The sequence below is a fragment of the Bos indicus genome, chromosome 23 (assembly GCF_029378745.1).
Source record: "Bos indicus isolate NIAB-ARS_2022 breed Sahiwal x Tharparkar chromosome 23, NIAB-ARS_B.indTharparkar_mat_pri_1.0, whole genome shotgun sequence".
NCBI lineage: Eukaryota > Metazoa > Chordata > Mammalia > Artiodactyla > Bovidae > Bos > Bos indicus.
In genome coordinates, this window is record NC_091782.1 from 14242029 (window position 1) to 14255384 (window position 13356).

General features: G+C 38.3%; 1 protein-coding gene across 4 annotated transcripts in view; it reads left to right on the plus strand.

Annotated features, from left to right (window-relative positions):
- The window catches only part of DNAH8 (dynein axonemal heavy chain 8), a 320679-nt gene that overhangs the window by 182096 nt on the left and 125227 nt on the right, over positions 1–13356 (plus strand). For all 4 annotated transcript variants that reach the window (XM_070777905.1, XM_070777908.1, XM_070777907.1 and 1 more), the window contains 6 exons: positions 1349–1471; positions 3196–3326; positions 6494–6647; positions 8562–8726; positions 10384–10610; positions 13181–13299. In XM_070777905.1, coding sequence (XP_070634006.1) covers positions 1349–1471; positions 3196–3326; positions 6494–6647; positions 8562–8726; positions 10384–10610; positions 13181–13299 — 919 coding nt within the window. The remainder of the gene's footprint in view (positions 1–1348; positions 1472–3195; positions 3327–6493; positions 6648–8561; positions 8727–10383; positions 10611–13180; positions 13300–13356) is intronic.

A 13356-nucleotide genomic window follows, 5' to 3' on the forward strand; every position in this document is an offset into this window, starting at 1 on the left:
ATCTAGCTAGATATTTCTCCCTGCACTGGAGTCCCCCTTTGGAGTTATCATAACTTCTACAATAGTTCTATGTTTCATGTCATCATACACCAAGTGAAATGTTTATTTCAAAGAAATTTAGCAGCCGTCCCATTAAAGTCAGGTATAAGACAAGTATGTGTGCAGTTATCTTGATTACTTAATATTGTTTTGAAAGTTCTAGGCAGTGCAACAAAATGACAAGAAGAAAATAGATGTAATTATCAAAAGCAAAAGTGTTAGGTACTGACAGATATGATTGTCTCTTAATATAATCCAAGAGATTTTTAAAAATCAGTTCCAACTACTAAGAGTTCAGTTATATGACTAAATGTGATATAAATCTATAACTGAATAAATATCCTCTATATTAGCCAATGGGCCAAATCCAGCCTACTGCCTCTTTTTGTCAGATTTGTGAGCTAAGAAGGGTTTTGCATTTTTAAATGGGTAGACAAAAAATCAAAGAACAATAATATTGTGTGACACATGAAAATTACACAGAATTCAAATTTCATTGTTCACAAGTAAAGCTGTATTGGAACACAACCAAGCCCATTTGTTTATATATTGTCTATGACTGCTTTTGTACTACAAAAGTGGAGTTGAATGACCATATGGGCCACAAAGTCTAAAATATTTACTATCTTGCCCTTTATAGAAAAAGGATTGCCATCTCTTGCCAATAATCCCAAGATAGGAAATACAACATAAAAGTATTTCATTCAGTTAGCAATAAATATGTAAAACATCTAGAAATAAATGTGATAAAACTTTACTTGGTTAAATGGCAACACATTGTTTTCCATAAGTTAACGTATAGATTTAATGACGCTTGAAGCAAGACTCCAAAGAGATTTTTTTTAAACAGGGTCACAAAGAGTAATTTTGAAATGCATGTTGGTCAAAGAATTAAATGGGGAGCAACCATTTGCAAAAGAAATAAGTGAATATTGATTTCAGAATAATTTGACTACATACATAATGTAAAATTTCTATATATTTTTAAAGCTCCATAAGCACTGTTAAGAAGCAAATAAAAACTGAGAAATACATTTGTTATATTACAGCCTTAATTAACATGGACAGTAGTTGGTGCTGGGATTCCTAAAGGAAAAGGTTAAGAATAATTTCATATTGGAAACCAACCAGTTAGGTTTCAGGATCTGAAAATGGAAATAACTAAAAGTCAATTCATTCATGACAAATTTTTGGAAATCCATTAGGTTTAACTTTTTTTTTTTTAAGAATTACTTGTGAATATGTTTGCAATTATAGCATTCCAGAATTTTGGATCTTAAATATTATTTTTCTCTCTCCCCACTCTTAGGTACCATCCTTTGAATTTCTGTCTGAAAAACTCCAGTTTTACCAGAGACAGTTCAATGAAATCATTAGAGGAACATCTCTTGATCTGGTGTTTTTTAAAGATGCAATGACTCATCTTATTAAGGTTCTCACTATTGATTGTTTACTGATATAAATAGATAATGTAAAAGCTTAGTGAATTTCACAGATAAACTTTTTTAGAGAATACATATATAGAATCTGATAGTTAATAGAAGAGAATCTATAGGTAAAGTCGGTTCACTCTCTAACAAAACAAAGGCTTAATCAGGAACCCCTTATTTGAATCCATCTATATGACAGCAAATGTTTTTCAAGGGCAAACTGATGGGTTTTGTATTCGACTCGCTGAGTCAAAGAGTTTTACCTTTTTAGCCAGTAAGCTGGAGAACTCTATGAAAAAAATATTCCCTCAAACTATGTTTTGGTGTAATGGAAATCCCGTTGCCCATGGAGGAAAAGTTGATGTATTTAAAAATGTCGATTTCATGATTGACTTACAGACTATGTGGAAAAGGAAAATGTGGGTATACAGGACTGATAAAAATAGGAACCAACTGGAGGCATCACCTAAAAGAAGTATGGCTTGGATCCAGGTGTGAAAGGCTGCAGGAAGGAGTTGTTTGACTATGTAATTTATAGATATAAAAAGAGTTTCTCCAACAAATTGGAGTAGGAAGGTTTCATAAAGAGGAGACAGTTAACTCTGTATTTATCATAGAATCGTCTTCTGCAAAATTGGTAAATTTACATTCATCTATTCAACAATTAATAATTATTATTTTAAAAGATGTTTACTTATTTATTTAGGCCATGTTGGCTCTTAGTTGTGGCACGTGGGCTCTTTCATCATGGCACGTGGACTCCTGGTTGTGGTGCATGGGCTTAGTGGTTCTGAGGCATGTGGGACCTTAGTTTCCAGACCAGGGACTGAACCTGAATTCCTTGCATTGCAAGGCAGATTCCCAACCACTAGACCACCAGGGAATCCCAACAAATAATTACTGAGTACCCACAGTGGCTTGGTCTTAGGGGCCTGGTACCCTGTTCTAGGTGCAAAGCACATAAGCGATTAACGTATTTAAAATATAATAGTAGATTTGACACATATCAAGGTGTCTGCCCCCTGTAAAACTTGGATTAAAAAAAATTCTTTGCTGTGGTGATAAATGAATTTAACGATCCATCTAGATTTTCTTCTAATCAGTGGTATTAATGTAAAAGACAGCTTTTAAGCAATGTCTCCAACTGACCCGCATAAGATTCAAACCACAGCTTGGGCCTTATCCTCTCTGTGAGGAAATCTCCTTAGAAAAGCAACACAAAGCTAAAGGCTGTTTCCCTAAGTTTTTTCTACAGATGTTTCCATGCCTCCATTGTAAATAGAATTTTGATACTTTTAAAAAATTTTCACTGGCAGAGATATGGTAGAGGTAGCATTTGCTGTAGAGCTACGTAGCACTTGGTTTCTGCTAAGTCAGTGTGTTAGACTGATGATAATAAGCAAACAGTTCTAAACTGCTCCCTGTAGATTGGGAAGAGCAGTTCCATTACCCGTTGAGTCTGAAAATAATAAAATTACACACACACAGAGCAAATCATTTTAAAATAGGAGAGAGGAAAGCCAATTTGCACTCTTTTTCATGATGTAAATATAGATGGGCAATGAAAGAACTGGAATTGAATAAATCAATATGAACCCTTGTACATTAAATGAGAAAGTCTAATGTAGTCTCAAAGCATGTGGTCAAACCTTGGACCCATTTATTGCAAGCAGCTGTAAACAGCTGAATTCTATTTTCAAATATATACTATTTTATTTCAAAACAGATTTCACGAATAATCCGAACATCATGTGGAAATGCGTTGCTTGTGGGTGTCGGTGGGTCAGGAAAACAAAGTCTTTCAAGATTGGCCTCTTTTATAGCTGGATATCAAATATTCCAGATAACATTAACCAGGTAAGATAAAATGAAACACGCCAATATGTTTTTTTCTCTATTGTTGATTTCACTGGAGTGAAATGTTTGCTTAAAAAAATTACATATATAATTATGACTGATTTGCATCATTGTATGTGAAGAAAGCTGAGTGCCAAAGAATTGATGTTTTTGAACTGTGGTGTTGGAGAAGACTCTTGAGAGTCCCTTGGACTGCAAGGAGATCCAACCAGTCCATTCTGAAGGAGATCAGCCCTGGGTGTTCTTTGGAAGTAATGATGCTAAAGCTGAAATTCCAGTACTTTGGCCACCTCACGCGAAGAGTTGACTCATTGGAAAAGACACCGATGCTGGGAGGGATTGGGGGCAGGAGGAAAAGGGGACGACAGAGGATGAGATGGCTGGATGGCATCACCGACTCGATGGACGTGAGTTTGAGTGAACTCTGGGAGTTGGTGATGGACAGGGAGGCCTAGTGTGCTGCGATTCATGGGGTCGCAAAGAGTTGGACACGACTGAGCGACTGAACTGAACTGAACTGAACTGATGGCAGAAAGCAACACAACATTGTAAAGCAATTATCCTCCAACTAAAAAACGAAATAAAAAAAAATTCCAATAGGATTTATCTGCAGGTTCAGTGGTTAAGACTCCATGTTTCTACTGCTGGGGGCAACAGTTTGATCCCTGGTCAGGAAACTGAGATCCTGCATGCTCCTGGGCATAGCCAAATAAACAAAAATAAAAAAGATTACAACAATATATTGTATTTCTTTTTCAAGTAAACGTTTTTATTTCAGGGTAATATACATTAAAAAAAATGTTCACAAATCATGGGTGTCAAAAAGTAAGTACACCTATGTAGTTAGGTCACAGATAAAGAAATAAAACATCACTAGCACCCAGAAGTACACCTTGGGTCTTGTCCCAGTCACTACCCTCCTAAGGGGAAGAATATTCTAACTTCTAAGCCCATTGCTTTACTTGGCCTATTTTTCAGCTTTATGTCAGTCGAATCGTATGGGGTTTCCTCTTTAGTGCCGTTTTTGTTGCTTGCGTGGTGTTTGTGAGAGTCACCCATGCGGCTGCGTGCAGCAGTAGTTTATTCTTTTTTATTGCTGTGGAGCCTCCCATTTTATCACATATTGCCACAGTTTGCTTGTCCATCGTACTGTTGATAAACGTTTGCGGGGTTTTCGTTTTGCAAATACAGCTGTTACGAATATTCCTGCACATGTCTGAGTATACTCCTCGAGATAGAAGTGGTGGGTATAACAATGCAGGGGGAGTGAGGAGAAGAGGCCAGGCAGAGGAGGAAATCTGACGTGGTTTCCAGAAACCCGAAGGCAGAGAATTAGCCTAAAAACGAGATTAAAGCCTGAAGAGTGGTGACTAACCTTTGAGTGGATCAGATGGGGGCGGAAGCCACATTGCTTTAAGGAAGCAAAGAAGCAAATATAAACAAATTTTAAAACTCCTCAAGAGGCTTAGCTGTGAAGGAAAGCAGTGAGAGGGATCTGGACCTACAGAGGGTGTGCTGTGACCATGTCTATATATTGTAAAAGCAATGCCTAACAGTCTGCTTAATTTAAAAAAATGAGCAAAATGGCTTTGTGACTTCCTTGAGTGGTCAGTGAGAGGGTTGCTCTAACACCGGGCACTTCTGAGAAAGGATGCGGACTATGTCGCTCTCACAAGTGCAGCTGCTTCTCAGCAAACCAACCTACCCGTTTCCCTTTTTAATGAGTTCTCCCCCTTGGCAATTATTTTGAGGGGATATATCATCTCTTCTTGATAGTATTCCTTTTGCTGAGATCTACAAGATTAACTATAATTCCACCCAGAAGGGCTTCATTTCCTCTCCTAATTTAAAAATAAGCTATGACATCTCTTATTTGCAGAATCTAAAAAGAAATTATACAGATGAACTTATTTACAAAACAGACTCACAGACTTACTAGAGAATGAACTTACGGTTGCCAGGGGGAAGAATGGGAGGAAGGGATAGTTAGGGAGTTTGGGATGAATATGTACACATTGCTATGATTAAAATGGATAACCAACAAGGACCTACTGTATAGCATAGGGAACTCTGCTCAATGCTATGTGGCAGCCTGGAAGAGAGGGGAGTTTGGGGGAGAATGGATACATGTATATGTATGTGTGAGTCCCTTTGCTGTCCACCTGAAACTGTCACGGTGTTGTTAATTGGCTATACTCCAATACAAAATAAAAAGGTTAAAAAAATAAAAGTAAGCTATTATACGTTTAAGTGCAGTTAAGGTACATCATCTCAAATGCCCATAACAACCTTTACAAATTTGTAATTATCTTCATTTTGCAGATGAGTAAACAAGCTGTAAAACATGAAGGAACTTTTATAAAACTTCAGGGCAGGGATTTGAACTCTGGTCTTCCTGAATTTAATGTCAGTAGTCTTTCCATTAGACCCTATGAATTACACAGAACTCCCTATTACTTGCACTGTGAAACCTCCTTCAAATAAGGACTTCTTTATAATCCCTTTCATTGGCATCTACCCACGAGGATTTACATGCCACACTTAGGAAAACGTCTGCTTTGCTTTTACACATCATATCACTTCTGGTAGCACATGCGTTTAGTAGGAAACAGGGTAAACGAGAAAAACAGAGACCAGGCTCATCTCTTTTCAGAATCTGTGACCACATAATTATAACATTTCTATTATTTATATCACATTGCATAATGCATCTCTGAATCTAGTCGCTCAGTGAGATGTGAAAATTACCATTATATGTAATTTATCACTACTTTTATTTATAATTTATCTATACCTTCTTACCAATATAAGCTCATCCAAATATCTGATTAGTTTAAATATTACATATATATTCACTTGGGCAAAAAACATCTGTTGGCTGAGGACTGTTGGATTGTAGGGAATAAAAGTTCTTTTCCTTGTTCCCAATTATTCTGTCTGAGTCACTTTTGGTAAATTCCCCACTAAGTTCTCAAGCTAAATAAAACCTATTTATTTAGAGTGGTAATGTACAGCTGTTTAGCTCTGTGTTTTCTAGCAGGCACTATTAACTTAGAATCTATCGGAGCAGGTGTGGATTACGCTCTAATTATCATGGATTGTATCGTGTTTTGAGATAAATGATGACTATATTTTCATTTAAAGCTTTCTGCTCCTTCTCTTCTTAGGTCTTATAATGTGAGTAATCTCACAGATGATTTAAAAGGCTTGTACAAGGTTGCTGGTGCTGATGGCAAAGGCATCACTTTTATCTTTACTGACAACGAAATAAAAGATGAGGCATTTCTAGAATATCTCAACAACCTGCTATCTTCAGGGGAGGTATGTCTCCAAAGTAGAGAAAGAAGTTATATTTTAAAAATGTAAATCTGAATAGAGAAAGCAGCAGTCTTTCAGAAGTGAGGTATTTAGGGACTTCCCTGGTGGCCCAGTGGCTAAGCCTCTGAGCTCCCAACGCAGGGCGCCCTGGATCAATCCCTGGTCAGGGAAGCAGATACCACATGCTGCAACTAGGGTTTGCATGCTGCAGCAAAGATCCCGGATGGCTGCAACTAAGACCTGGCACAGCCAAATAAGTAAATAATAATTATTAAAAAAAGAAGGGAAGCCATTTGGCACACGTTTTTCATTTTAGAAATGATTAACACATGAGGTTCAATAGATTTTTTGAAGTTTCTGTGAAATTAATGCTGCTTACCTCCAGATATTTTATATGCTTTCTTCCATTTTAAGTGTGGTTCCTTATTTGTCTCTTAAATCTTTAGCTTAATCCTGTAGTTTATTTTAGGAAAAGCAAAGTTTATCTTTCTATGTATCATTTATCTATCTAAATATCAGGTGTATAGAATGGTTGAAAAAGTTACACTAACTGTAAATAGATGTGTATGTCACCACTGAGTGCCAAAGAATTGATGCTTTTGAACTGTGGTGTTGGAGAAGACTCTTTAGAGTCCCTTGGACTGCAAGGAGATCCAACCAAGCCATCTTACAGGAGATCAGTCCTGAGTGTTCATTGGAAGGACTGATGATGAAGCTGAGGCTCCAATACTTTGGCCACCTGATGTGAAGAACTGACTCATTGGAAAAGACCCTGATGCTGGAAAAGATTGAAGGCGGGAGGAGAAGGGGACAACAGAGGATGAGATGGTTGGATGGCATCACCAACTCAATGGACATGAGTTTGAGTAAACTCTGGGAGTTGGTGATGGACAAGGAGGCCTGGCATGCTGCAGTCCATTGGGTCGCATAGAGTCCATGGACATGACTGAGTGAGTGAACTGAACTGAATGTCACTACTGCTGACACCATTTTTATCATCACTTCTTTGACCACCCACATGCTTGGTACTTTATTAGAAGGATACACAGGACTCAGCATATAGTTGAGCTTATGATTAAGATTTATTGCAGCAGCACAGTAAGGATTTTCAGCTGGATCAGTAAAGAAAAAGACACATCCAGGGGAGTCTGGGGAAATCCATATATATGCTTCCTATTAATATGTTCTCACTAAAGGGTCCATACAGAATGTGTTTTTGGTGTGAAGTGAAAGTGAAGAAACGTGAAGTGAAGTGCAGAAACACAGGTGCTCTTTCTGTTCAAGGAAGCTCATTTGAGACTCAGAATTCAAGATTTTCTTAGGGGCTGGTCATGTAGTTGTTCTCTGCCTAGCCGCAACTGCCAAAATTCCAGACTCCCAGAAGTAAAGCAGATGTTCACCATATATCCCAATGTTTTTATAAATAGTAGGTACAGTGGAACAGCCTTATTGATTAGTAATGGAGCCTTCCTTCCAAAAGCCTAGTTCTCAGATGCCAGGCGAAGGCCAGCCCTGCGAGCACACCTTGCGTGTGCACTCTCCCCTTCACAGTGACGTGTCTGGGTGCTTACTGATGCATGCTCTAGTTAACTATTTTGGAACCACAGTTGAGACTGACTGTGAATCAGAACGAAGGCATCACTGGACATTTAAGTGGTGATTGGAATGGTAAACAAGATGGCTTTTTGGTAATAGCTATTTGAGCAAAAGGAAACTTAATTTGCTCCTGATTAAGCTGCTAAATAAAAAGTTGTGCTCTTGGAATTTCTGGCAAACTAGGGATTTGTAGAGATGCAGGAAAAAATGTGAAAAGAAATGACATGCAGTGGTGGGGGTGGGGGGAAACCAGACTTTGGCAGTGCGTTGGCTGTGGGGAACTCTCGAAATACTGAACCCTTTCTTGCCTATTCCTCAAAGATCTCCAATTTGTTTGCACGGGACGAGATGGATGAAATCACCCAAGGGCTGATATCGGTCATGAAAAGGGAGCTCCCTCGCCATCCTCCCACCTTCGATAATCTGTATGAGTACTTCATTTCACGATCAAGGAAGAACTTGCACGTTGTTCTCTGCTTTTCTCCAGTGAGTTTTTACTTTAGTTATTTCTACGTAGGAGGAGTTACTTCCTTGAATGTACTTAGTTCGCCTTCTCTGATGAGATGATTTGCTCAGAAATGAACACTTGTTACTTCTTGACTACCACCAATCTCCACTGACCAAAATCATACTAAAGAGTGAAAATTGAGTGTACTCATTAGCAATTATTGCATACCCTACAACTTTGATTACCTAGAGACAGAAATTATTTATTTTAAGGGATTTGGTGATATAGTCTTTTCTAGCTTTAGCTCCAATGTATTCATACCATCTAGAATGTCCCTGATGTAGGTTTGAATGTCTCTCACTCACTGTGCTATCCAGTATTGTAACCATTAGCCATGTGTGGCCATTTGATTTTTGATCAGTTAAAACTAAGTAAAAATGAAAATCCAATTTCTCAGTCCCACTAGCTTCATTTCAAATATTCAATAGCTGCACGTGGCTAGGGATTACTATGGAAAGCACACATATAGATCCTTTCCATCATCATAGAAAATTCTATTGGGCAGTTCTGCTCTTGGGGGTGGGGGAGGTGGCTCACTAACTTACAGGGCATCTTGCTTAATTTTTAGGTAGTCTAATAGCCAGAAAGGTCTTCTTTACAAACAGTGGAATTTTGTCTCTGACTCTTCACCTGTGATTTCGTTTGTCCTGTAAAGTGAATCCAATCCCTCTCCTTTACTCAGCTCTTCAGATATTTGGAGAAAGTTTCTGCAGACTCCCTAAGTCATTTCTTTTTTAGACCAAACACCTCCCATTCCTTCTGCAGATCTCACTTGCCCTGGTTCCAGGCCTTTCACTGTCCTGGTCATCTGTCTCTGTAGAAGTGTGCTTTGTCAGTTTCCTTTTTTTTCTATCCATTTTTCCTTTATTGGAACAGATCTTTAATGTCAGATTGTTTAAAATTTTCTTTAAAATTTTAAGTATCAAATTTAGTTGTTTTTTTTTCTTGCCTAAGAATCCCTCTTGAGCCTCCCACCCGCCTCCTGTCCCGCCCATCTGGGCCGTCACAGCGCGCCGGGCTGGGCTCCCTGCGTTGTGCAGCAGCTTCCCCTGGTGGTCTCTCTTTTACATGGTAGTGAATACATGTCACTGCTACTTTCTCGATTCGTCCTACTCTCCCTTCTCTCACTGTGTCCACAAGTCCGTTCTCTATGTCTGCATCTCTATTTCTTCCTTGTAAAGAGGTTCATCAGTACTGTTTATCTAGGTTCTTATATATGTGTTACTATACAATATTTGTTTTTCTCTTTCTGACTTACTTCACTCTGTATAACAGGCTGTAGATTCATCTCCTTCACTACAAGTGACTCAAATCCATTCCTTTTTATGACTGAGTAATATTCCGTTGTGTGTTTGTAGCACATGGTCAAAGAAGATGTCAGTGTCTTCTTACATGGGAGCTCCTAGAGCAGAATGAGTCTTAGGGAAGGAGGGAATGTGGAACTATTACCTCCTTGCACCTGGACACTTCATTTACATATTCATGCAGTCTAAGAAGATTTCTAAAATAATGTGTTGTGTCAGGCTATTGGCTCAGAATATAAAAAGGTCTCTCTGCATGACTTATCATCCCTCTGTGTTTTTTGAAAATATAATTTTTAAAATGTATAATGCTTTTTGACACTTCTGTCGCTAGGTTGGTGAGAAGTTCCGTGCCCGCTCTTTGAAATTTCCGGGCTTGATCTCGGGCTGCACCATGGACTGGTTCAGTCGCTGGCCTAGGGAGGCGCTGGTCGCCGTGGCCTCCTACTTCGTCTCAGGCTATAGTATTGTCTGCTCTAGCGACACCAAAAGACAAGTTGTAGAAACAATGGGCCTCTTTCACGACATGGTTTCAGAGAGCTGTGAAAGTTATTTCCAAAGGTAAGTGATGATGCGTGAGCGTGACAGCTACCGAAACACAAGGTTCACTCCAAAGACGAGTAAAATGTAACATCCAGTAACACACTCGTCACAGTGATTGAGCTCAAAATCCCAGCTGCTCTTAGATTTTTCCCTCGCTTTGATTTTCTAGTGATTATGTATTAAAATGATGACAAATAATTGAGATTTTAAAATTAACTAGTGTCCATACTTTTAATTACCCCTTTCCCTCTGGGCTTCAAAGTAACAGATACTTAATGAATTATTTTATTTCACTTGCTTAATTAATTTTTTGGAAATGACTTAAAATAATTCATTATAAACTCTTTAAAATTTGTTTCTTATTCAAGTTCATTATTTATTTGGTTAAAGAAGTCCACTGTCCTAAAGCTTCATTATTGCCTTATGCTAAGGGATCATTAATATGCATCACTTAATCTTGTCTGTGTTTTCATGACAAATAATTATGAAACTGAAGTTTAATTGACAGTAGAAGAGTCCAGTCCCTAAAAGCAGAAATGGCGTTCATGATGTGAAAGCTGGTGTTGACAGTTCAAGAATACAGCAGTTTTTTCCAAAGTGTGATAGTCACTGGTATGATTGCTATAAATAAAGGTGGGCCAACATGGTTTCTATAACAGAGCACTTCTTCCTTAGGGTTCATGGATGAGCTTCAGGGGGTGCAGTACCTCCCAGAAAGCCTATTTTTCTTCATGGAGAGTCTTCAGTTCAGTTGCTCAGTTGTGTCCAACTCTTTGCGACCCCATGGATGCACACCAGGTCTCCCTGTCCATCACCAACTCCTGGAGCTTACTCAAACTCATGTCCATTGAGTCAGTGATGCTATGCAACCATCTCATCCTCTGTCATCCCCTTCTCCTCCTGCCTTCAATCTTTCCCAGCATCAGGGTCTTTTCTAAGGAGTTAGTTCTTTGCATCAGGTGGCCAAAGTATTAGAGCTTCAACTTCAGCATCAGTCCTTCCAATGAGTATTCAGGACTGATTTCCTTTAAGATTGACTGGTTGGATCTCTTGCAGTCCAAGGGACTCTCAAGAGTTTTCTCCAACACCACAGTTCAAAAGCATCAGTTCTTCAGCGCTCAGCTTTCTTTATAGTCCAACTCTCACATCCATACATGACTACTGAAAGAACCATAGCTTTAAGTAGATGGACCTTTGTCATCAAAGTAATGTCTCTGTTTTTTAATATGCTGTCTAGGCTGGTCATAGCTTTTCTTCCAAGGAGCAAGCATCTTTTAATTTCATGGCTGCAGTCACCATCTGCAGTGATTTTGGAGCTCAAGAAAATAAAGTCCGTCACTGTTTCCACTGTTTCCCCATCTATTTGCCATGAAGTAATGGGACCAGATGGAGAGTCTGGGTAGCACTTAATTGATTTTCCAAGGGGTAGGGGATCCTATCTCACAAAAACTTGTTTATCCTGTGTCGTTTTCTTTACTTAAAACTGTACATGGACCATCCTCTTAAATAGTTATAGATAATCTCCCAGATTCTCTTGGTAAATCTGTGTATATTAATTCTCTTTGTTGGGAAGATTTTCTTTCTGCTTAACTTGCACTCCATCTCTACTGCTGTCAACTTGTGAAGAGAAGTTTTTACTTTTGTGCAGCTACAAAAAACCATGTCTTTAGTTTTGAAAATTTGGTGTATTTTTCAAAGTTTTCAATATCCTCTTATTGTAGAAGTTTATTCTGAATGCATTATATATGCATAATGTGGGATTTCCCTGGGAGTCCAGTGGTTAAGATTTTGCCGTCCAACGTAGGAGGTGCTGGTTCGATCTCTGATCGGGTAGCTAATAAAAATCCCACATGCCTTGCAGCCAAAAACAGAAGCAGAGTTGTAACAAATTCAATAAAAGGCTTTAAAAATGGCCTGCATAAAAAAAGATATGTAAAAGATATTTATATAATGTTTTACTAATAGTCACATATATGCCAGAGTCCTTTAAAATGCTTTTTAATGTTCAGAACTCCAAAAGTAAAATTTTAATATAAAATAAACTTACTGTAATATAAAAATATGAATTTTTAGTATGTGAAGATCTCTTCTTTGACTTTAGTTTCTCCTGTATAAAAATTTTTCCTTTTACTTGTTTCTATTGTTAAATATAATTATTATACTGAAACCGTAGTGATTTGGATGTTTGAATCAAGTGTGCCTTGATTTCAAGGACAATCCAGAAATTCAGGGGAGAGATTGGCTTTCACCGTTGTAAGCCCACTCATCTCATCTGGGTTTCTAGTGGGGAAGAGGTGTGTAGCAAATATCTGGCGAATGAAAACAGATCTCGGCACAAATTCATTTCAACCACTTATCCCTAGTATTTGTATAGAACATTAAAGTTTACAAAGTGTGTTTACGTATGCTGTTTTATTTTTTGATCTTCACAAAATCCTAGGAGGTGTAGGACAGTGATTCTTTTCTCAGTTTTCCAGAATAGGAAACAGAAGCCCAGAATGGGGATAAGGGTCAAGTCAAAGAATCAGTTAGAGATACAGTATTCCTGCTGCCTCACCGGAAGGTCTTTTTTTCTGTTCTACTCTCAGATACCGCCGAAGAGCGCACGTGACTCCCAAATCTTACCTCTCATTTATAAATGGTTATAAAAACATTTACACTGAAAAGGTGAAATACATTAATGAGCAAGCTGAACGTATGAATATTGGTAAGTGGAACAGAATCTGATCTTTTAGGGCTTGTCTGAAAGAGATCCCAATATTTT